Source organism: Triturus cristatus, chromosome 8, assembly GCF_964204655.1.
Source record: "Triturus cristatus chromosome 8, aTriCri1.1, whole genome shotgun sequence".
NCBI lineage: Eukaryota > Metazoa > Chordata > Amphibia > Caudata > Salamandridae > Triturus > Triturus cristatus.
In genome coordinates, this window is record NC_140591.1 from 855,718,963 (window position 1) to 855,745,854 (window position 26,892).

General features: G+C 44.7%; 1 protein-coding gene across 1 annotated transcript in view; it reads left to right on the forward strand.

Moving 5' to 3' along the window:
* Positions 1–26,892, forward strand: part of DCBLD2 (discoidin, CUB and LCCL domain containing 2) — a 354,867-nt gene that overhangs the window by 216,135 nt on the left and 111,840 nt on the right. Inside the window, exons 5-7 of the mRNA XM_085622359.1 lie at positions 10,538–10,610; positions 14,839–14,972; positions 15,326–15,366. Coding sequence (XP_085478485.1) covers positions 10,538–10,610; positions 14,839–14,972; positions 15,326–15,366 — 248 coding nt within the window. The remainder of the gene's footprint in view (positions 1–10,537; positions 10,611–14,838; positions 14,973–15,325; positions 15,367–26,892) is intronic.

Genomic DNA, 26,892 nt, shown 5'->3' on the forward strand with positions numbered 1-26,892 from the left:
GCGAGTGCAGCTGGCATACACATTAATAAAATGTTAATAAATATAATTTTATTAATGTGTCCCAGGCTCACGCTGTTATAGCGGTATGGCAGGGGGCAGGGCTGATAATGCAATTGCACTATTAATGCAGCCCCCTGCCAGTGCGCATGTAAGATTGGCCGGCTGTCTAGAGCTGGCCAATCTGAGCTGCGCACGTCAAATACTGCAATTCCAAGGCTGTGAAACAGCAGAGGGATTGCATCTGCAGGCCTCCAGCCTCAAAATGAGCGCTGGGTTAGCCTGCTCCAACCAATCCTGGAGCTGCTGTGTGGCTGCAAGATTGGTTAGTTATGCGTTGAACAAGGGAGGAAGCCCTTCCCTTTCCATCCGAGTCAGGTCCGAGGAGTGTGCCATGAGGCTTCGTAGGCTCTGGATGCGGTTTCCTTTATCCTCCTGGCACTCAGCTCTGCGCTTACGGAAAAAGTTAGCAGACTGTTACCAGAAGAGGACGTTGTGGCCTACAAGACGTAGGTGGCAGTAGCAGCTGGTGTGGGGGGGGGGAGTGACGGTAAAATATTTAATGTTTTGCAACCGCATTTCAGCCGCAAAACATCAGTACATAGCATAAGGAATTGTTCTTTGGAAGGAACAACTTAAACATGCTCCTTCCAAATAGTGATTCCTTATTTCCTAAACACATTTGGCGTTTCGGTAACATGTCACTAAACTGATTCAGTACATTCAAAAACCAAATTGATTTTTATTGCAAACCCTGCGATTTACCTTAATTGTAGGGGTTGCAATAAGAAAATGCATTTGTGCATCTGAACCTATGTTTCTACAGTAGTGAAGCAACACACATGATCGCTGACATATATCACACACTCATAACCCGAACATACACCCTTATGCTTGCACATTATCAGCACATGCCATCATGCAAAACATACATACACACAAACACACACACACACGCAGAACCAGGCCATTATATAATCATATACTCCATGCCAAGACTGTACAACAGAACAATATACACTGCATTCCAAGCACACATGCATAGTCACACTATCGTAGACCATCATACCCACAGTAGCACAAACTCGCCACCACCACTACACACTTGTGCATGTTTACATCTGATCGAGACTTCTAGCCGCAGATTCCTTACCTCGGGTAGATCGCCCTAGTGGTAGGGGAGGTGGCGTTGCCATAGTATACAGAGATGTGTGGGAGGTCTCCCAGGGAACGAGCATTATATTGGGGCAGGGCGAATTTTTGGATTTTACTATTGTTTTTTCGGCCCACTCTACGTTGGGCGGGACACTGGTATATAGACCACCCAGCTTTGCGGGTCCCTTTTCTTCTTCTTTTTTTTTTTTTTTTTTTTTTTTGAAAAATTTTTATTGTGCAGAGAAAAAGGTACAAGCACGGGCCTACAACCACCTGGGCCGGCCGCTAGTATTCAAAATGATCAAGCGGTTCAAAAACCAATGACTGGCCCACAGGGGCTCCGTTTAATTACAGGAGATCAGACTGCACATAAGGGAAGTCAGGATACACCCTTTTAACATAAATATCAACAAAAGTAAAGAAAAACAAAAAACAAGGCGAAAAATATTGAAAGGGCGTCTAACCACGGCCGGGGAACTCCACACCCGACCACCCAAGGGTGGTCAATAAAAAGGAGGCCTGAGAGGGAGGGGGGGGGCCACGGGAGAACCAAATCTATACTCAGATGAACGAAATAAGCAAGGAACCCTCAAGGATCAGGGGGACAAGGCAACCTCCGATGTATCCACCAGGGGGGGAGAACAGATAGTCCCTCGATACACATTCCACTGACCCCAGATTCTACCCCATGCCCCCGGTTTACCACGAGCCACATACACAGTCTTCTCCCTGAACATGCACCAGTCCATGTTCTCCTTCCATACGGACACGGTGGGAGGCCGTTGGGAACCCCAAAGCTGCGCTATATCTCTTTGCGATCATGTTACCCAGGGCCGCCCACCGAGCCTGGGCCGCATTATAGTCATTGGGCTCCCACACATTCAGAACACATCGACGCACCTCCGGCAGCAGAGCGACCCCAGTGACTCGTCTCATAACATCATGCACCTGGCGCCAATATTCCGCCACCTCGCGGCACTCCCAGAGGATGTGGAGAAAGGTGGCACCGAGCCCACAGCCACGCTTACAGAGCCCGTCGTCAGAAAACCCCATCGAGACCAGACGGGGACCCGTCACATAGACACGATGGAGAATCTTAAGCTGGACCAGACGGAGACGGGCCGGGATGGCAACCTCCTTAGGGGATGACAGCGCAGACTGCCAGTCCTCGTCGTCCAACTCAACCCCATCTCCCGTCCATGCCTCCCGAAGACGCACCAAGAGGTCAGCCCGATTATTTATTAGTTTTTTATAAATCAGGGAGATAGTACTGTCGGGGACGTGTCCGTCGAGTATGCGGTCCTCGAGAGGCGAAGAAACGGGGACCGTGGTCCCCTCCCCAAAGACCGAGAGCAGAGCATGCCGAACCTGGGCATAGCGGAAGAACTCCCTGTCACTAAGCTCGTACTCGCTCTGAAGCGCCGCGAAGGATTTAACCGCGCCTTTAACCCATAGGTCCCCCACTCTGCTAATGCCGATCGTATCCCAGTGCTCAAAGCCTTTCGTTGTCCAGAGGCTTCCCAAGCGCTCTGAGGCGAATAAAGGAGTAGCACACGTTAAACGCTCACTCCAGCCCACCGCTACATTTGCCGCCTTCCACACACGTACCGCAATCCTAGTAGGGCCCGTGAGGGTCCTTCCGGCAGATCGAGAGTAAAGCGCTCTGTTATAGTTACCGCCGGGAAGCAGGAATTTATCCATCTCATATGCCGGGTTCGAACCAGGAGCGTACGTAGCATGGTTAATGGCAGACAGCTGGGAGGCCCAATAGTACCTTCTAATGTCAGGAAGCGCGATGCCCCCGTCATACCAGGGGAGAGTCAGCTTTGCCAAAGCGATATGCACACGACCGTCCCAAACCAGTCTCCTCTGCAAACTCTCCACTTCCCTAAAGTAGGCCGCCGGAATGACATCGAAGGAGTTCTGGAGTGCATAAAGAAATCTGGGAAGGGACATCATTTTAAACAGTGCTGCGCGACCAAGTGGAGACAAGGGCAACTTACACCACCGAGCCGTATCCACCCTCAAACGCCGGAGTGGAGACAGGAGATTCTGCTCGTAGCGGACCGCCGGATCCAACGAAACGTACACCCCCAAGTATTTAAAGCCGGCTTGAGATGTTTGGATCGGAAGCCGAAGCGGCAAGAGAGGAAGGCCACCGGAGATAGGATACACGCAAGATTTGGACCAGTTAATTATCAAACCCGAATTTCTCCCGAAGGAAGTAAGGACATCAAAAAGCACATTGAGCGACTTCCGAGGTGAGGTACAAAAGAATATCATCCGCATACAACGAGACCCGATCCTCGAAGCCCGGGGCCCACCGGATCCCTCTGATCGCGGGCTCCCAACGGAGCCAGGCAGCGAGCGGTTCCAAGGCGAGAGCAAAGAGCAGAGGGGACAACGGGCACCCCTGCCTAGTACCCCTCCCGAGAGCGAAAGGCCGAGAAACCCGCCCATTGACAACAACCTGAGCCATTGGTCCAGCGTAAAGGAGCTTCACCCAACTAATAAATCCCTCCCCAAAGCCAAACTTCGCCAAGACGGCCCAAAGGAATGGCCACTCGATGGTATCAAAAGCCATCGTGGCGTCTAAGGAAACCAATATGGCCGGTTCAGAGAAATACTCCGCCCTGGCGAGGACGCCATGCAGACGCCGCAAGTTGAGAGTGGTATTACGATGAGGTATAAAGCCGCATTGATCCGGATGTATCAAATCACATATAACGCTCAGCAAGCGATTAGCGAGGACCTTGGCAAGGATTTTCGGTTCGGCATTTAGTAGGGAAATAGGCCTATATGAGGCACAGCGGTCTCGTGGCTTACCGTCTTTGGGAATCACAACTATAGTAGCCAGACGCTGGTCGTCGGGAAGGGAACCCCGCTCGAGCGACTGCCTCCAGACAACCTTACCACCAATCCATGGGAAATGCACGGTCGATAGACTGGTTAGGGAAATTTGCATGTGCTTTTCCCCCTATACCACTACTACACAGGGTGATCTGCAAATGCAAAAACAGCAGGATGACCCTGATACTAATTGCTCCACAATGGGCAAGGACAGTCGTGGTTCTCAGAGCTGGTAGAACTGTCTCAGGGAAAAATTCACAAATTAACAAACGGGCAAGATCCGCTGTCAATGGAAAAAGGAAGGGTTCGACACCCCGAACCAGACTCTTTAAGCCTGGCAGCATGGCTCCTGAAGACTTAAAATTTGGATACCTAAAGCTACAAGAAAATACGATGACTGTCCTAAGAGAGGCCAGGAAGCCAACAACATATGGCTAAATGGGGAAGATACTCACTCGGGTGTTTTCTTAATAATCCCTCTTTAAGACACCAAAGAGACGAAACTGTGCTAACATTTTTGACACATCTTTTAGACTGCAAACTGATATACGCGTCCTTAAAAGTTCATTTATCAGCAATAGTGGCATACACAAGGGGCCACATTGGGAGAAGTTTCTTCACAATGCCGGTAATAAAGAGGTTCCTTGAAGGAGCAAAGCGAATTACAAAACCAAAGACTGTACCCTCACCCACATGGAAGTTGAATGTAGTGCTCACACAGCTGATGAGGCACCATTTGAACCTTTGCACAAGGCAACGTTGCAAATGCACACTCTAAAAACAGCTTTTTTAGTGGCTATAACTTCACTACGCAGAGTCCGTGAATTACAGGCACTCACATTACAAGAACCATATTTTCAAGTACACAAGGACAGAATTGTGGTGAGAACTGACCCGCAGTTCAGGCCGGAAGTAATTTCACAATTCTACATGAATCAAAGTATTCAAATACTAAGTTTCTTTCATAATCCAAAGATGCATGCAAAAAGGACATTACACACAATTGACGCAAGAAGACCTGTAAGTTTTATATTGAAAGAACAAGACCAGACCGAAAAACAAAACCACCATCTGTTTAATTTACAAACTTTTGTCTAGGAAGACCAGTAACCAAGAACACAGTTGCAAGATGGATAGCACAGCCTATTCAGTTGTGCTACAAGAATGCACGAGAAACATTACACTCATCATCTGGGGCACATTCAACTAAAAAGAAGGGAGTAACCATTGCTTTTACAGCAAATATACCATTACAAGACATTTGTAGGGCTGCAACGTGGTCCTCAGTGCACACGTGCACAAGACACTATTGTGTAGATATACAGATAAACAAGGAAGCAGAAGTGGAACAAAAGTTCTTACAACATCTGTTTATTAATCAATGCTCATCTTCAGCCCAACTACCTCAGAAGTAACAAACCTCTAGAAAGTCAATGCACAGCCTGTGAATCCAGAAAAGATTCACGCTGCAAAACTTATCATTTCTTACCTGTTATAGTTTTGCAGCTTGAAGAATTTACTGGATTCACAAGCGAACCCACCCACCTCCACCAAGAAGATGAGAGAAAGGAACAACATACAAAAAAAAAAAAGAAAAAAAGAATCTGAAGATGGAGACCAACGGTGGGAGCTTCCGGATGAAGCATGATGACGTCACAAAGGGACCCCAAATTGAGGTCAGTCGATGCCCACCAACAGCAAAAAACAAAAAGAGAAAAAGGACAAAAGATTTTATGGAGCATTCCAGGACCAGCCACTAGATGGCCGAATAATGCACAGCATGTGAATCCAGAATATTCTTCAAGCTGCAAAACTACACCGACCGGTAAGAAACTATCCGTTCTTATTTTGTTACATTTGCTGTGCATCCAAAGACAGAGGTCAAATGTCAGGCTCTGTCTTCCGAGGGAGATTGGTGTTTACTTTCCTTTCTCTGATTTCAAAGTGAGAGGAATTATGTGACAATCTTGCTCTGAAAGGAATTACTTTTTTCTGGCACACAACAAAATGTAAGTGTTTGTAAATGAACTGTGCAGATATTTCATACTGTATTAAAACTAGGAAAGCACAAATTAAGCACACTTTGTTTTTTAACTCTGAGTGGTGGAAGCAAATATTTTGATACTGTCAAATCAATACACTAGGTGATGACACTCACTCTACCCTGCATCACTCCGCTCTGCCCCGCCCCGCTCTTCGCCACTGCAGTCTATGCCACTCTACTCTGCAACACTGCAGTTGCACTATATGCCGTACCACTTCACTCTATGCCAATCTGCTCTATGCCACTCTAATGTACTCTGCTCCACTGCACTCTGCCACAGCACTCTATGCCACTCCACACTACACTTCACCACTCTTCTGAAATAATCTGTTTCGCTACTGCACTTTGCTACTACAGTCTATGCCACTGTACTCCACTCTGTGCCACACCACTCTATGCCACTGCAATCTGCGTTGCGCCACTCCGTACTACGCCACTAAACTCTAAAACACTGCACTCTACGCCAATGCACTCTGTGCCATTCTACTAAAAAACAATGCACTATACACCATTTCAGTATACATCATTGCACTCTACGCCACTGTATTCTACACTGCAGCACTGTAATTTATGCCACTGTACTCTATGCGACTACTCTGCGCACCTGCACTCTATGCCACACTACTCTACACATTGCACTCTCCGCCACTAAACTCTGCACCACTCTAGGCCACTGCACCCTACCCCACTCTACTGCAATCCATGCCACTACACTGTGCCTCTCTATTCTGCATCACTACACTCTATGCCACCGCACTTTACACCACTGTAATTTGCACCACTCTACACCACTGCCCTGTACACCACTCTACACCACTACACTCTATTCCACTCTACTCTGCACCCTACACCACTCTACATCACTTTACATCACTGCACTCTATGCCACCTACTCTGCACTCTACGCTGTGCCACTTCACGCCAATCCGCTCTACGCCACTGTAATCTACTCTGCACCACTGCACTCTACGCCACTCCAATTCACCCTGCACCACTCTACGCCACTTCACTATACTTTGAAACAATCCACTCTACACCACTGCACTCTAGGCCACAACACACTATTCCACTCTACCACCCCACTCTATGCGACTGCAATCTATGCTACACCACTCCACTCCATTATGCGTCATGCCACTTTACTTCACTCTATACCACTCTGGTCTATACCACTGCACTCTACGCCACTCTATTCAAAAACAATGCACTCTATACCATTTCAGTCTGTCACTGCACACTACGGCACTCTATTCTACTCTGCACCATTGTACTCTGTGTGACTCGGCGCACCTGTACTCTACACTACTGCCCTCTACTCCACCCTTTAGCATTGCACTCTCCACCACTCTTCTCTGTACCACTGCACTCTATGCACTGCACTCTTTTCTACGCCACTCTACTGCACTCTGCACCACTACACTTTATGCCACTCTAATCTGCATCACTCCACTTTACCCCACTGCACTCTTCTCTGCACCAGCGTACTCTATGCCACTGCACTCTACGCCACTCTATTCAGCTCAACATCACTGCACTTGCTACATCACTCTACGCCACTCTTCTCTATACCACTCCACTCTACCCTGCACTACTCCACTCTGTGCCACTTTGCTCTACTCTGTGACACTGCAATCTACGCTACGCCACTCTACGCTACGCCACTCTACGCTACTCTTCTCTACTCTACTCTTAAACACTGCACTCTACGCCAAAGCACTTTACACCATATCAGTATGTCACTGCATTCAAAGCCACTCTATTCTATTCTGCATCACTGTACTCTACACCACTGTGCTCCGCCACGCTACTCTACAAGCCTTCTCAGGAACTCTGTACTCCGCACAACTCCCTCAATGCCACTGCACTCTACGCCACTCTACTGAACTCTACTTTGCTACACTTAATGCCACTATACTCTGCATCACTCCACTCTACACCATTTCACTTTACACCACTCTACTCTGCGGCAATTCACTGTACACCACTGCACTCTACTCTTCACCACTTTACGGCTCTCTACTCTGCACCACTCTAAGCAACTGCACTCTATGCCACTTAGCTCTGCGCCACTACGCCACTGCACTCTGTGTCACTCTACTCTCCACCACTGTGCTCTAAGACACTGTACTCTACCACTCCACACCCCTCAATTCTCTGCCACTTTATTGTATGTTGCTACTTTGTACGCTGCTGCACTCTATGCTGCTTTACTCTACGCCACTCTCTGTACCATTACACTCTACGCCACTAATCTACAAAACTGTACGCCAATGCACTCTACTTTACACCACTCCACTGTATGCCATTCTACACGACTGCGCTCTATACCACTCCATGCCACTACACTCAATGCCACTCTACTCTATGCCACTCCATGCCACTGCATCCGCTCTACACCACTCCACACCACTGTACTGTACTCCTCTCTACTCTGCACCACTCTACTCCATGCCAATGCACACTATGCCTCTCTACTCTGCACTACAGCACTCTTCGCTACTGCACTCTACATCATTCCACACTAGGCCACTCCATTCTACACCACTGGACTGTGCGCCACTGGACTCAACAGCATTGCAATCTACGCCATTGCGCTCCACGCCAATGCACTCTGGACTCTATGCCAAATGCCCTCTACTCAGTACCTCTCTACTCTTTGCCACTGCACACTTAATCACTTCACTCTAATCTACACTACTGCACCCTGTGTCGCTGCACTCTACCCTGCACCACTTCACTCTACTTAGAACCACTCTACACCACTACACTGTATGTAATTCTACTCTATGCCACTCCACTCTACCTCACTCTGTTCTGCACCACTGTACTCTATGCTGTGCACTGCACTCTACTCTTTTCTGCAGTACTCTGTCACTGCACTATGCAACACTCTACGCCACTGCATTCTACACCACTCTGCTCAAAACCATTGCTCTTTATACAACTCCTCAACACTTTACACTACTGCACTCCTCGCCAAATCATTCTGCCACTCTACTCTATTCCACTCTACATTATTGCACTCCATGCCTCTGCTCTCTATGCCACTGTACCCTACACCACTGTATGCCACAGCACTATATGCTGCTCCACTGTATGCCACTCTACTCTGTACCACTCTACTCCAAGCCCCTGCACTCTAGGGCTTTGCACTCTGCGCTACTCTTCTCTGCACTAATGCACTGTACACCAGTTCACTCTACACTAGTTCACTCTACTCCTCTGTAGGCCACTGCACACTACTCCCCTCCACACAGTGTCACCTAACACCACTCTACCCAACTTCACTCGACACTATGCCACGTCAAGCTACTGCACTCTTACGCCAAGCCATTCCACTCTGCTACACTCTACGCCTTGTCAAACCACAGTTCTCCACGCCACTCTACTTTATCCCCCTCCACTCTACGCCACTTCATGCCACTCCTCTCCACTGTGCGCCACTTTATTCTGCTCCACTCTATGACACTCCAGTCTACGATTTTGTACTCCACTCTATGGCACTCCATTTCACTGTGCTTAACTCTGGGTACTACAATCTGTGGCACTGCACCATACGACACTTTACTCTTCCCTGGGACACTATACTCCACTTTACGCCCCTCTATTCGACGTCACTCCACACTGCAACATACCACTCCTCTCCCCTCTATGCCCCTCCCCTGTAAGACACAACACTCTACTCCACCCCACTCTGGCACTCTACGGCCACTCCACTCTACGGCCCAGCACTGTACAGCCCTGCAGTCTATGGCCCTCCACACCATTCCACCACACTCACTCTACGCCACGCCACCACACTCACTCTACGCCACCACACTCACTCTACGCCACCACACTCACTCTACGCCACCACACTCACTCTACGCCACCACACTCACTTTATGCCACCACACTCACTCTACGCCACAAAACTCAACTACACGACACTGCTCCACTCCCCACTACGCCACTCCTCTCTAAAACACGTTACTCCACTCTGTGCTACGACCTTGCTACTAGATGATGGAGGCTCCTCTGTCAGAACCGTTAGTCTTACCCTGTGGGAAAATCATAGGTCGAAGCAGGAACAGATTTTCTCTTGATTTGGTGGAAGTACTTTTACGACCTTCCTCTTAATTATCCCTCAAGTTCTCTTATGATTAATACTTTGTTACCTTGTATGAGGTATAATTTGGCTCCTGGTCTCATTATTGAGTCTGGCATATCCTTGCATATCCTTTTTCAGTAAGAGCATCCTTTCTAGAGTAGGGTCATCGTTTAAGGTACTAATTATTTAATTTGTCACATTGAAGTATGTTGTGACTGGACTCTGAACAGCTTTGTCTCCACAGAAAAATTGTATGTTTTTCAAGATTAGAGATTTTCACATTAATTTGTAATATCAAAGATGGAAATGTTTTGTTTTTTACACAATACCTTAAGACAGTTTGGTTTTCTGTTTTGAATTGGCATTTACTTCCTCTTTTTATTTTAATTTTATTTTTTTAGTAAATATTGCCCAGCTGGTTGTCTTACTCCCTTTGGCGATATTTCTGGTACCAGTCCTCATGGATACAGAGATGTAAGTAAAGTGCATTTAACATTATCTATCTTGTGATACCCCTTTCAAATGATATGCAATAAAAAGATTCAAACAAAAAAAATTGAGCTAGCACTTGGCCCATAATGCAGGCAGTACTGCCATCTCTACATTAGCTGTAAAGAGGATCCACTCACTCTCTGGAGGTATGTTATGCTATTTGCATAAATTCATATGCTGTAGCTGCCAAGGATTCAGTTTCTTTGGGTGTGACATTTCCATGGTTTTAGTGGGCTGTGTAATATCTCAATTTAAAATGTAAAATACATGGGTAAGGTCAAATTTCAGAATGCTGTTCGTTCCTTGATGAAAGGTTCATCTTCTTGAGTGATTGCCACACAACCACCGCACTGCCTTCTTAACCCAGGTTTTAATATCCCCCAAACCAGTGATCATAAAAGTAACACGCATCAGCAAATAAACTGCTTCTTTTAGCTGTGTTATTGCTGTTTGTTGATGATGCAGGCCGTGATAATCTATAACCGCACATCGGTAACCATATATGAGCTTGCATGTGTCCTGACACAGCAGTCATTTTGTTTTTTTTTGATTTAATGATCCAAGTTGGCAGTGGCATTTGCAGTGGGTAATTTAAAAATAAAATAAAAAGTGTGCGAAAGTAATTTTACAATTTGGCGCAACCAAGAAGCAGATTTCGGCTGCAGGGCCCTCCTAAAAAGATTTTAGAAAAACAGAGCGAGAGATGGGTGGGGAAACAGTAGAGGAGAGGTTGCTAGATGGAGCCAATAAACATTACTAACAAGTCGTGGTGGCATTTCGGAGGAGCGAGGGAGCACTGGAAGGTGGGCTATAAAAGAAAACCTGAGTGGAATGGGGATAAATAGATAAGCAAGGGGATGCGAGAAGGGTGTATGGGGCAAGCGTGTGTAAGGGCGAGTTCGAGGATTCCATGTTTCACAGGCAGCAACTCTCCTTTTTAGGTCTCGCCTAGCAGCGCGCATGCGCTGCTCTGCGAGACTTATTGTAAGGACTTCAAAAAGCTCACCTCACACACGCTCGTGCGTGTGTGGCCTATTGCTTACGGTTACCCGCACGGCGCCATATGTTTTGAATTATCGTGCCCAGACACATGGCCTGGTGCTCGCTCTCGCACGCACCACTCACGGGACAGCGGGACGCACATTCCTTGTTTACATTAATGCACCTCAGAAAACCTACACAAAGCGGCATTTACCGGAAGAATGTGAGAAGCAGCAGCAGTTAAATTTATCTAGAGACACGCAGAATGGAAAAATAATGCCCTGTCACCCCTATTCCAAACACATTCTTGGACTAGAACTTGGTGCAATTTTGACGTTGCGCTGACATTACTGTGACATCACGCCTGCAGTGAAGAAGTGCAGCATGTTGTGTTGCAGGAGCTGCCCTGCAAAACAGCTGCTTCGATGAGCTGTACAGATAACTTGCACTGTTTTTACATAACCTAGGAGTCTAGCACACATTTGACTACATGGAAACAATGACATGACAACCGTCCTCTGTTGAATTTATAGGCTAGCAACGTCACTGGGCAAAGTAAGGCCCTCTTGTCACCCGGGAAGCAGGGCATTAGACGGTTTCTTTCTCATTTCACATACCTTCGCCACTCTGGGCCTTCCTGTTCCTTAAAAGGGGTAGACTCCGAGGAAATAATTTATTGAGTGGTGCGTTTCAGTCAGCCATGTTTGTTTGCCGGCCTAATCTTCCTCCTGCCCTCATCAGCGCTTCCCACCTGAGCTCAGTGGCAGTGGGCTCATTATGTCGTAAGATTTCGCATCGCTGGGCATTCAGATGGGGCAGCTGATGGCCACTGCTGCGCCACCCCTTGTTTCATCAGAAACTCGCCCAAGCTCAGCGGCCGTGTCCCCTTGCTGGGCTTATTGATTGAGACCGGAGGGGTGGCTTAGCTGTCCCTGGGACCAGCTGTACAGCTCATTCAAGCTGCAGTTCCATACGTTTTATTACAACCCGTCTTTCTTATCCTTCCAAATAATATTGATTGTATTAGGTGACATCAGAAATGTGTGGGGGATTTGTAGAATTCTTTGAAATTGCAATACTGTGTTATCTGTCTGAAATGACTGCGTATGACATACATTGAAAACAAAATCGGGGAAAGTTTTCCCCTATTGCTTTCTATTGAGCCAGAGTCAATGTTAGGCGAGAGACAGCTAAAATGAAGCATTTTTTGTCTTGTAAAATAGTCTCTTCCCTGGATCAGGTCTGTTGGGGGGGTATTATATAGTTGGTCTCGGAATGAACGTAGTGTGCATTCTCTTGGTTGGCACCAGTGAAAAAAGCAGGGGTTGTTATGTGAAGGCATGTATGGAGCTATTGCAGGCTTTTTGGTGGGTCACACCTCTGTGTATTCGGGTTATTTGGTAGATGGGTGAAATAGATCTTTTGAAGGCTGCATGAGGGTTGGCTCGCTGTTATGAAAGTAGCCCATATGAGCTCCATGCCAGAGTTATAGCAAATATATTGTAATATATTACATTATAAAATGTTACATTAGTTTTTATTGTGGACTCTGTGAGCATTAGTTAGGGCTGTTCAGGTTTGAGGTTATTTATAAAGTTCCAAATCCTAATGATATTGAGCACTAGAACCACACAGCTGGAAAAATTGAAAGGAGAAGGCTGAGATGAATAGTGGCACAGCTTGGATGCTGGCAGAGTCCTTGCTGCAACGAAACAGGAGAGTTATCAGTGCCCAACCTGGCCCTTAGCACAAGTGATGCCCAGGCCTGGTTCCAGGATTTTGGATAATGAAGTGTCATAAAGAGAGATGAAGATGAATGGGACCGGAAGCAAAAACAAAGGGTTTCGGAGGATATACTATTTTTGACACTGATATCTTCCCATTTTTTGCTGAATCATCTCTGCCCAACGAGCCATATAGCCCTGGCCTGTGGCATCGGAAAAACAAGCATTGGCATAGCCAATAGGTCTCGCCTTTGGGACCTTATAAGTGTTTAGTCATGCAACAGTTGATGTTGTTGCACCAAGGATATTGTGCTGCATAACTAAATACTTATAAGGTCCCAAAAGCAAGACCTATTGGCTATGCCAATGCTTGTTAGTGGTTCTACCTGCCATTGCTACGGGCTGAAAACCCTAAGCCTGCAGTTCTTGGATTTAATTAAGGGATTTAATTATCCTGATCTTGAAAAGGTGACAGAGTACATTTCTCCCAAGAATAGTCTAGAAGCAAACATTAGGAGCCACTGGAGACTAATTTGATGACTATTCCCCTAGAAACCCAAATACAGATGTGTCAAAATGTTAAATGTGGGTGCAGTAGTCTGATCTAGAATGCTTGCAGGCACACACGACTCCTGTTAAGTATCAGTCTGTATGCCTAAATCAGAGCATACCAAAAAGGTTCTCATTTGTTCAACAGGGTTAAATGATGACCTGTTGAGAGGGAATGGCGACATTCGAGGGGACATGGCACAGACCAATATGGGAAAGGCTGGATTATGTAACAAATATATCTATGAGGGTGGATAAGCATGTGCTGTTTGAACCAGTAGATGGCCTGAAAAACAAGAAGTCGTACAGATTTTTGACCCAGTGCCCTAAGATCAGAAGTCTTTAAAACAGGGGCCTTCCCCAGTTTTTAAGTCTTAATAAAGAGCAGTTGCTGAATGTTTTCAATAGAATTGTTTTGGCCAACCTTTGTTAGCGAAACTGTATCACTAAGAATTGAGACAAATAACTTTTAGGGCATGAGAAATTCAGGGGTAAAGTTCAAGAAAAGGAAGCTGTGTAAACCGTTTCATGAGTCTAATAAAGGTTTCAAAAATGATGTATTGTTGTTGACAAATCACGCACATTGTACTGTTGCACTGGCACCTTGTTAATGTATGCGTTCACTGAGTGTGTGACGACATGCCACACGATCTGCATTGTGATTTACTGTGATTATGGAATATGATTTTCTCTTATAATTGAAAAGCTTAATAAAGTTTGTGTTAAAGGTTTGAAACCTGAAATAATGACTGTTTTGATGAGTAAGATCCTCAATCATCTGGTAGTCTTAATGATATAAATGGAATGCCCCTTTGTGCTCCCCCCCCCCCCCCCCCCCCCCCCTATCCCTCGCTGCTCCCCCTTCATTTTCTTTGTTTATTTAGATTTTACGTTTATTTCATGTTTCGGCAAGATGGAACCTAGCAGTGACGGGGCGCCTTATTTTTCTTTTCTAGTCGTCGTCGCTGTGCATGGCCGGCGTGCATGCTGGAGTCGTATCCAATGTGCTTGGTGGCCAAATCAGTGTCGTGGTCAGTAAAGGTATCCCATACTACGACAGTTCTATGGCTAACAATGTCACATCAAGAGTGTAAGTGGAGCTCTTCGCTTTAGTTCTAATGCAACTGATAATCAAGCTTGTGATATCAAAACCTTTAGATCTGTGTCAGTTTAGTGACATTGATAATTTGTAATTAGCTCTCCCCTCGCATCCCGTATATGCAAAAATTGCATGTTCTATTAATTACAGTTTTGAATCTCACTATGTTTCCAAAAGGCAGCTTGAGTGCAAATGCATCATAAATAACGTAATGCGATTGTTAAATATTTCACCCTCCAAACAAGGGTGCTATTGTTGGCATGGGTCCAGATTCCTTAGGGCCTACAAGTCATTCTTGCGATGAAGCATGTCTGTACCTCTGTAACACATGATTTGTTTTTCAGGGGCCCGTTATCTGCAAGCCTTTTTACGTTTAAGACCAGTGGTAAGCGTTTTCCTGTACATTGGTTGTTACAGTTCAACTTCTAAAGTGGCAATGTAAAAACCTCTATGCACTGTGACATCCTGCAGTAAAAGCACCTAAGCCCCCTTTTGTATTTTTTTTTTTACTATATCTCTTAAGAAGACTAACCCATTTAGGTTTCTGAATGTTTTAGTACTACTAACTTAATAATGTATGGGTAGGATAATATCCTGCTGGACCTTTACTTTGTGTTACAATGCAGTTTCATCACCCTGCATATGTTTAGTGATTCATTGATGTAAGCGGAGGAGACGTTCCTTTTCTTTTAATTAAAGAAGCTCAGATGGGTATTATGGGGTGATGGTGGGAGTTAAAAAATGCATACTGAAATGTATATATTCAAATGCGTGATTCCAGTAATCCCACTGCAAGAGGTCACCAGTGTCGGCTGTAGGACCACTTTAATAAGGAGGCTCTTAATTCGGCCAAAAATAAAATTGAAGATTTGCTGTGCAAGAATAGCGAGCTACTGGCACCAAAATTAGGCCTTCAGTACATTTAAGAATTGTGAATAGTACCCTCAAAATCACACTAAAAATAATAGGGCATATTATCATGAATTTCCTTATCATTAAAATGATGTAGAAAGCAAGAGAGCAACCTTATGTATTAGTCACTTAATGCGTGATTTAACAATTCAATTAAACAAAGGATCTTTTTTAGTGTATAAGAGGAAATTAGTCAAGCTGATTTGAATGAAAATTGATGAGTCTTCTTACGCATGGTCTACAATGGCAGGGAAGCACGGTATGATATTGATGACAACCCCCCCTCCCCCCCCCCCACACACACACACACACACACACACACACACATAGATTTGGTAAGCTGGAGCTCCTATTGTACACCCCTAAGGTACAAGCATTGTCTGGCCAACTGCCTGAACAGAATATCTACACCTAAACCCTAACATTCCAGAACATGACTACAGAACACTGAAAGGTGCCTGGCAAGTACATAGAATGGAGAAGCATACCTCAGCCACTATCCCACAGATCTTTCCTTCACAACAAAGTGGTAATATCATAGTGTACAACAAGAAAAGTAAACAAGTCATGATAGTGATTATAAAATAACAACTAGGACAATATCAACTAGGACAGCATAATCTCTGTTGGCTATCACTGTACATAATGCTGCAAATATGTAGGTCTGCGTGAAACTCTTACTTCCAGGAACAAACACCCCATCCTCAGATCACTCCTTGCTTTCTATTCTCAATCCATTTGTCTGAACTTGCCTCCAACATGCTTCCCCTTCCTCACATACGGACACCTGACTTAGATTCCATATACTTTTTTGGGGGTGTTTTATATTGCGCAAACTCGACCCGAAGGTATCAGAGCACCTTACATGAGCACCAGTTGTGTCACAGACTGACCTACCGAGACTCAAACCCGGTTCCCCAGCTTCGAGGTCGACCTCTGTAGCTATTGGGGCCACATCTTCTCCCCATAATATTCGATCAGAGATCTTTGCAGCATTCTCAAACAATGTTTACCTTGAAAAGTTTCTTGAATTAAAAAAATCTCACTACAACTTGGCACATTGATATGCACCCAGTCCCACATTAACCATACATTAACATGCATAGTTTCTTGCGTTTGTTCTGGAGCCTCAACTTTCTATCCTCCAAGTGTCCTCAGTAGACATCCTCGCACAACCTTTGAGCCACACTATCCATTCTGGAACTAATTTCAAATTAGGGTTCTGTCCCTTGAACAGCTACAAAGGGGTCTTGTTAGTGGTCTAATGAGGCTAGAGACGCTATACTTTTAAGTAATTCCTTCTAATCTAAATGTGAGGGCTGTGTTAACTGTATAGCTTCCTTCAATGTGCCAGTCAGTCTTTCCACTGGATTCAGATGCTACGACATGTGCTCGATAACGCTTTCAACAAAATATGCCTTTAGCTCTCTGTAGCAAAGCTGCACCTGTTATCGGTTAGTTCTGTCTCAGGAAAACCTTCCCTTTAGTAAACATCTTGCAGCAAAGACATAACACTATAAAGACTCATGTCATTCTCCCACCTTACTTACAGCCAATGTGAAAACATATGCACTAGAACAAAAATGTAATGTTCAACTACTTGTCCAGGTGAAAGAGCCACAAGATCCAAAGCAATCTCCTCCTATGGCGCCAATTAGATTTCCTACAACACGTTGATGGAGCGCATGCCTTGCGTATCTTCTCACTGATGCAAAAAGGAGGGCATTCACTGGTGCAACGCTCAACCTCTAAATATCAACCAGGCCACCAGTAATTAAGACACAATTACTCCTTGGTTTTTATGATCTCAAGATGACCCTTATGAGCCAACCTGATGATCCTGTTCTTGAGTGACTTTGATGGAAACAGTCTCATGCACCTGAACAATAAGCTATTATTTTCTGAGACGTCATCACGAATTATCCATAACATTGTGAGACATCTTCTGTAAAATCATCTTCAATTACTTCCTGTGTCTGTTCATCTTCTGACCTTACACACTTTTACCTCTTCCTACATCTGCTCATCCAGTACACCTTCACAGGGATCTCTTTTCACCATGCAGGAGAGGCAATCAGCTACAACGTTTTGTATTCTTGGTAGAATTTTTGCACAAAAGGTGTGCTCTTGCAAACCAGTGACCCAAAGCTGTTTGCATGCCGACTGTATCAGTCCCTTTCTCTTAAAACATTTCTCTCAACGGCTTGTGATTCTTCCGTACGGTGCAAAACCTCTCTCATACACAGTTCATCAATTTGTTAACAGCCCAGTGTATTGCCAGTGCCTCTCTTTCAATGACTGAATAATTCAATTCTGCCCTTCTCAATGCCGGCTAAGCAAACAGAATTGTTTTCTTTCAGCAGTCAATCCTTTGAACGCGCGCTGTGGCTAGTCCTTTTGAACTAGCAACCATAGTGACAATACACTGTCTTTCTGCAACAAAATCTGCCAGAGGTTGCTGTTGCTTAAGGTCCTTTTCAAATTCCTTTCTCAGTCGTTTTACTAATTCAACACCTTTCCTCAGGAGTGTGCACATAGTCTGAGTTTTAGCTGCCATTTTTTCCATCAAACTGCTATAAAATTTGATTATTGCAGGAAAAGAGAGTAATTCCTCTTTATTCAGTTAATCGTGAATAGTGGTGTCAACCAAATCCCTTTTTGGCAAGACACCAGTGCAACTAATCATTTGGCCTAGATATATAATCTCCTCTTTACCAAAATCACATTTATCAGCTCTCGGGGTCTGGCCATGCATCTGAAATTTCTTAATAACCTCTTCCATCCTTATGTTGTGCTCCTTCCATGTCCTCCAAAAGACCAGAATATAAATAGAGAAATGACCCCTGTGCAGTCTTCTGATAAAGATGACCCAGCTTGCTGAAACACTGAGGCCTCTGTCACAAGCCAAAGTGGAATGTGCAAAAATTTGAACAACCCAAATTACGTTCTAAAAAAGGATTTTCCTAACAACTTTCTTCCTGATAAACTGAGGTTAGATCCAAAGTCGTAAAACAAAAATACCTAGCCACGCCCATCACAGACAAATGCTCAGATATACTAAGAAGCTTAAACTTCTCAATGACTGCCTCCTAGTTAAGGACCTGGGAGTCAGCACAAAGCCTGATCACCCTAGAGGGTTTGTTCACCACAACGATGGACACCAACCATTTTGTAGACTCAGTGGGAACAATAACCTCATTTTCATGCAACCTAGTTAATTCATCCTTGACTGCTTCTTGGACACAGTAATCTCCTCTCGATGTATGAAACTGGTCTGGCTGGGTCTTTAAGGCGAATAAAGTGAAATTAATTTTGTAAGCTTTCCAATTTCTTTATGACCACTAGGAAACTTGTACTCCAATCGTGCACATTCTCCCTACTATTATACGTTTTCTAGATTCTTCTCTCGTCTGAACTTGTGGCTCTTCGTTAGGATTCAAGAAAACACCAAACTGTTTTTGGTGAGGCCAACCCAATGAGCAGTCACTTGTGACTGAGACATACGCCTTCCCCGTAATGGCCCTTCCATGAAACTCCGTCACCTCAAAATAGCCTAGCATTTTATTCAGATGGTGTTTACTCACCTTACACACCAACTATAACACAATTTTATCATGGACTGCCATTGGGGTTTTACTAGCTGTGCCACCTCACCACTCCTACAACAGCGCACAAAATGACGCCTTTCTACACCCATTGCTTATAGCCCTGATCGCTGGACAAATTGTCATGTGGCCAAATTTCCCACATTCGAAGCATTGGCCTGTGAAAGTTTTTATTCATAATTTTCTTGTCCTTTTCCTTTTTTCCCTTCCCAGTTGCTGCGATAAACTTTTAGTTGAGATATTCTCCACTCACAGTCTCTCGTTTTCTCGTTTCTTCTCAGTTGTGCATGTGCTCCACCCTCTGTGCTATCACTTTGAGGCGGCTCATCCTTTAACCATATTTAGTCTAATTTTTTCTCACACCTACAATTTAGAAAAAACTGGTCTTTTAAATGTTCATCAATCAATACACCAAATGTATAACTGTTAGCCAACTTCCCCAAGACTGTTACATACTTTCTGCACTTTCATCCTCCCTGTGACCCCTTTTCACAAAGTAGAAACGTTCATTAATAGTACTTACTCAAGGTAATTAATGCAAATCTAACTTCTTGAGACCCATCTCATACTAATTTTGATCCCTCATCTTTGATTGACAATCAAGTACATTGTCTAGCTTCTCCTGGCCTACAGTTCCCAAACAATTCAACAGAAATGACCATTTCCTTCCAGCACTCTGATTCGTACTGCTTAATCGGGCATAATCTAAAAATATACATTTCCATATGTTTCACCAGGTTGCATTGACAAAATTAGTGTAGGTGTGGCGTTCAGCATTTTCCCCAGATCATCTGTCAGTTCCCTGAGCAGAAATGCACTTATGATTTGCTAACAGCCCAGAAGCATCCCCCTGTGCTCGGTAAAATACTTATGCGCTGGTATGCTGGTCACTGTAAATTTGTACAATCAAATTATAGTGATCAGTTGTTTCTCTCCTCCTTGTGAACCGACTGCTAATCTCAGTTCCACAAGCAGGTCAATTTATTATTCCAACTGACACTGGGTAAAAATTTCAGAGCAGACTGTCACTAGTTGGCAATAGTGTGCCGGTCGTTGACAAAACAACTTGACTTTAGTATTTACAAAATGACCAGGTCACTCAACAAAACAAACATTATGGAGGTTACAGCCTTTAAACCACACAGGTCAATTTCCTCCAGCACACAAGACCGAGCGCTGCCCATTGAACGAACTGAGCACTCCTCATAGAATCAACTGAGCCCTGTCAGCACGAAGATAAATCAGCTCTTCTAAAGCATAGTGCTGTGATATGCCAGCGCTGATGCAACAATAACTGCATGGTTGTGGACCAGCCATCCAACATCATGACGCCTACGCCCTCAGTCTAACTCATAAATAACGAACTGGAAATGAAAGCACTAATAAAAGTCCAAAACAACCCCCAAAAACTAAAAGTATCCTTGATAAACACAGCAATAAATGCTGACCTTTACATGTCCAGGACTGATACTTCCACTTTCAGGTTTTGATTTATCGACACTGAGGCGCCCCCCCATACCCCCACCCCTCCCCCAACACCCACCTTGTATGGAGGAGACAGACCAGCAAGAATAGCATGTAAAACCGGGGCAAGAAAAAGGTGGTGTCTCGTTTCTCTTGTAGAGCCACAATATCCTATTTTGTGACTGAGTCTAGCTAAGGAGGATTAATGACCTTATCTTTCAAACCAACAATATTCCTACTTGAATGTACCAGCCAAATCGTTCCCATGGCCACTCATACTGGCCCTATCAGCCACATTATCACCAATCACAGCCTCAGAGGGGGAAACAACTGACTTGCCCTCTACGATTTCATCAGCAAGTCAATCCACACTAGAGAAGACATGTTAATGATTCGACAGTGGTAAGGGCACGTGAACTCCTGATTGGCATGATTAGCGAGCTGCTACTCTGCTAGGAGAGGGGCATTAATGCAGAAGTGAAGGTCCACCGGAGTGTCTTCATGTGTGTTCAGGGGTATGGGGACTGAGTGATAACTACGTGGCGGCTGAGACACAATATGTGGTCTATAGAAAAAAACAAATGGGACCAAGGTTCTATTATCCTTCACTCCATTACCACTCGGAGGGCCAAATAAAATGCTTTTTTCTATAAAAAAAAAAAAGGGGGGGGATCTAAAATCGACCATTACACTATCCCCTCTGATACAACTGGCCCAGGCACTATTCATCCTACTCTGTGGGTCAACAAGATGTCATTGGCAAATGAAAAGGAGAACCCCCTATGGCGTACTAACCAGTCCAGAACTTTATTACTTAGTTCCTCATCTGACTCAGTCTCCCCCCCTATACAGAGGGGGTACTCCAATCATGATGACCACATAAGGGCACGCTGGTTGTGGGAGGTTAATTTTAGGAACAGTTGCGCTGGAGTTTGAGTCGGTGTGCAAACCCACCTCAGACACAAGTTTGCAGAAACATCGCTCCCCCCTTCAAACACAGTCTAAACTCGCTTGTCACACGAGAGCGCAACCCAGGAGAAATAGTATCCTTTGGTTTCAGGGCAGGCGGGTTATTTGGAGGCTGATTATAAGAGGCCCCCTTCGGGTGCTTTCGGAGTAGACAGTCCCATTGGTGCAAAGTATGAGTGGGGGTATAGAAACAGATTTGAAAGCACTAGTCCTTTGGCCGAAGGACTCTGCTTCACTGCTTTTATCAAAGATGTGATTTGTAGCTCCATAGCTTGAAGCCGCTTGATGAGAGAGGAAAGTTAAGCATGAAGAAGTTCCTTCAGTTTGTTGCACCAAGTGCCCATGGCCCCTTCAATACAGAGTTGGCTAAAGGCTGAAAACCCCCAGTCCCCTAACGGAACAGAGAAAGGTAAATTATCGGAAAGAACTACACCCACACCCTCAGTTTGGCTGGCCTGGGTTGCTGTACCCAGAAAAATATTTCAAATACTGCGGATTATACGCTTAGATTTTTTAATGTCTGGGGGAGGATAGCTAGATGCTTTGACTAAGGGAAGAATGGTAGCAGCCCAGGTACCCACAGAAACAGGTGATGCCTTTCCGCCAGTTAGGCCACTGGGTTATTAGTTCCCTGAGACCACAACCAGGGGATCTCTCAAGCTCCCCCCAATGTAAATAGCTAAGGGTGATGTGCCCATGTTCAAGTCTCCTCTCTGTGAGCACAAATTCTGTGCTTATTACCCCCATAGCCGTTTCCAGGATGCAATCAATCTATGTGCTTTTTACTGGAGGTGTAGATACCATTTGAGTCCCCATGATTTTTTTTCTTCACGACAGTGTCCTGCCCGGTTTATTTCCTCTGTGAGCTTTGCAGACTGAAAGTCCACTTCGGTTGTACCATAATTTTGTTGCACAAACCTGCAGATTCACTCTTTGCCCCCACACTGTGTCCCCAACCATAGTGAAGGGTTTATACTGCTCATAAATCCTCAATATAGATTAATGCTTGGGGTTAGTGGGATTATGATATATATTGTTGTGGGATCCCTGGAGTTTGATGATGCCATTTTAAAACATGGCAAAAGGCACAATTGATGGACGGAATGCAGAACAAATCAAAACATTCTCCCCCAGTCAAGAGATCTGGGTTAAATCCATCATTCTTTTGCTCACCATGCCACCCCAGTTTAGACCTGGCCATATGCAAATCAGTCTTGATCCTGTGCCTCAGGGGAACAGTCCAGCCCGAACTGCCAAGCCAGGTCCTCCCTGGACCGGAAACAAGCATCCTAGGACTGGTTTCGGGGTTTCACCCCTCTTCAGCCAGGATTGCTTGATTCCAGTGGCACAGTGAGCCCGGGACCTACGTCTAGGCAAATCCATCATTCTTTTGCTCACCATGCCACCCCAGTTTAGACCTGGCCATATGCAAATCAGTCTTGACCCTGTGCCTCATGGGAACAGTCCAGCCCGATCTGCCAAGCCAGGTCCTCCTAGGACTGTTTTTGCAATTGTCACTCTGAGTGGGACGGGTATGCTCAGACGTGAGTCCCGTGCTCTCCATGCCACTGGAATCAAGCTATCCTGGCTGAAGAGGGGTGAAACCCCGAAACCGGTCCTAGGATGCTTGTTTCCAGTCCAGGGAGGACCTGGCTTGGCAGTTCGGGCTGGACTGTTCTCATGAGGCACAGGGTCTAGACTGATTTGCATATGGCTGGGTTCAAACTGGAATGGCATGGTGAGCAAAAAAAAGGATGGATTTAGGCCCAGATCTCTGTACTGGGGTGAATGTATGACATTGTTCTGCATTCTGTCCATCAACTGTTGTTTTTGCAATTTTAAAACATGAGCACAATCTTATAATTCTGTCCGAACTGCCACCCTGAGTTTTCCCTCAATGGCGAAAACCCAACCTGCATGTTTTGGCTTCCTAAAGACTACATCAGAGGATTGTTTTCCATGCCTGCTTTGTTAGCCAAAAACCTTTGTGCACAGGGCTAAGATGCTTGGGGCCCCTTGGGCTGCGAAGAACATGGCAGGTTTATTGAAATTAGAGAAACAAAACAGGGGTGCTCGCGATGTAGGAGATGGGTCTCTCTGATGATGAGGAGGCAGAGTAAGGTCAGGAGGTACATAAAGACTCAGAATTTGAGGAAACAATGGAGTTTGTCAAGCTAGCCCCTAAATCTACAGTGCTCCAAGCCTGTAAATCATTAGAAGACTCTAAACATAAGGAGCCCAAAGTAATGCCTACAACACTGAAGCAAAAAGCATCGAGCAATGCCACCCACTAAAATCTAAAAGAGTAAGGTACTGGTAAGAAGATGCTGAAGGGCATCATCCTAACTTTGGAAGAATATCGAGGTCATAGGGGGTTAGAGGGACAGACGCCTGCCATAGAAAAGTCCCAACTGGACTGTAGAACCTCTTACACCTACGACGTCGAGAGACAGAAAAGGGCTCTGGTATCTGAATTTGACAGTTTAATAAAGAAAGATAAGGCTTTGGGGGGCAGTTTAGCCTAATGTAAACAACCAAAGGCATTGGAGGTTAAAAAGCCACAATAAGATGCAGACTTGGATGCGGAGGATTATACTCTCACACAAGTAAAAGCCAAGGACATGTGTTTCCACATGTCGGAGGAAGATACTTTGAGGCAAACTTGCCACAGGAAGTGGCAGAAATATATGCCCTCTGGATGACATCACAATGTACCATGGGGTTAGTCAAAAAGGCAGCTGATGTTTTTCAAGTAGAAAAGCTGCATACATGTTTTCTCCTGGAGACCCAAAGTCTTGTGTACAAAAGAAACCGATTTCTTCAGATGGTACGAGCCATAATTAATCAGGAAAAAATGGTTTTCATTAGGCCAGTTACTGCCAAGGCTGTTATTCCACATATGGAAATTACAAGGCGTCTGGCAGGGATCCGAGATATATGATGTCCATCTCCACCAACAAATGGGTTGAAAATATTGTAAATTATTTCTGTTGTACAGATCTCCTACACAAACCCCCAAACAAGCATTCAGGAATACAAAAAGTACCAACTAGAAATCCTACAAGCAGACGCACAGCAGCTGCTAATGAAAGAAACAATAGAAAAGTTCCAGATGAAGGAAAGAAACATAGATGTGTATCCTGTTTATTTTTTAGTCTCCAAGCGGACTTGACTCTGAGACTTAGTTTAGATCTGAGATTGTTAAACGGGTACACAAACACAAAGATTCCAAATACTATTGCAGAATGTTATTATATTACTGGAAGGAGGGCCCAAATAGCAACAGTAGATCTCAATGATGCCTACTTCCACATCCCTGCACACCATTCACACAGTATCTAAGGTGTGTGATACTAGGGGGTCAGTACCAATTCAAAGGGCTGTCTTTTGGCAGGAAATTCACCCCAATAGTGTTCACAAAAGCACTCTGTAGTGGCAACACACCTAAGGAAAAACAACATTCATATGTACCATTGCCTGGATAACCACCAGTGTCAACAAATCTTCACAAGATTGGTCACACTGTTAAACGGTCTGGGCTTCACCATAAACTGGGCGAATTTCTCACCAACACCAGAGAAAAAGGGACATTTCTGGGGGCAGAACTGGATACAGTCAAAGCAATTGCTTATCCGACTGCAAGGAGAGGTCAAGTAATCTTAACACAGATTCAGCCTTACCAAACGTCTTAAGTTCTGACAGAGAGGACAGTCATAAAACTGTTAGAGATGATGGCATCATGTATTCATCCTATTTCAAACACAGGACAACACATAAGAAAACTACAGAAATGTTTAAACAATCAGTGGTTTCGTACAGGGAGTTGGGAAGATCTAGTGGTTGTAACAAACAAGACCAGCGAAGGAATGAGATAATGGAATGCATCTAACATGTTGAAGGAGAGGGCATTCACGACAGTCATACCAGAAGCCATCAAAACAGCATATTCTTCACACATAGGATGGAGAGCACATCTTGGAAGGTTTGGCCCTAATAATGAGGCTGCCCTATCCTTTGGCCTTGCCTAGCATTCAGAGAGCCAGTATCCTCCTGTTTGAAGCCCAGCAGGTTTATATATTTTCACCATATTTCTTTCTTATGTGCAGTTAACTTTGTTTTCTTGGTGCAGAATATGCTAGACTCCACGATAACTGCAGTGTACTTTAATGTTAGTGCAACCATGTTTTAATTACTGTAAAACCTTTGGAGGGCCAATTGCATTTTGATGCTCTTGGGCTGAGTGTCCACAATTAACCATCTGTCCCTGAAAAGGACCTTGCATCAATCTGGGCATTAATAGTTTGATGTAATAAATATGGTTTCTTACACTGTAAAGCTGTAATTTAACAATTGAGAAACATCTTGGTGCTAGCATGCTTTTTTTTTTTTTAACAGAGTAATCTTTTCATAATTCTTTCATGGTTAGGAAGCCAGTGCAGAGAAACTAATAAGTCTAATTGGGTGCGGTCTACGCACCTTATGCCTAAAACAATGCAAAAAGCAACATTTGGTGTACTCGCACAGTGCCTTGGTTGAAGCAGGTTGTCCTGTCTCTAGAACAGTTTCAAACCCTACATCTACAAAATGCCATAATAGAGTTTGAGGATGTGCTGCACCCTACAGAGATCCAAAGAAAAGAGTGGGTTCCACTACCTCCTGAAAATGTTGATCAGAACCAGTTGTTTACAAGATATGAGTCCCTAATCTTTGGTCCCCAGGCAACTTAGTTTGGGTGTGAAAGCCTTTGCTCCACCCTGACGTTCCAATGAGACCTTTATGCGGACCTCAGCTAAGGCTGTAAGTGGTCCTTCTTGAACTTGATCCAGCTGCCCTAAATTTCTGATAACTTGATCTATTGTAACTTTGTCAGCCTGACCACCAAATGATCACTTTATGAGTTCAGTTTCACTTTTTGGTTGTAGGTTTTTTTTATCTCTGAAGATTTATGGCAGATTAGCAGT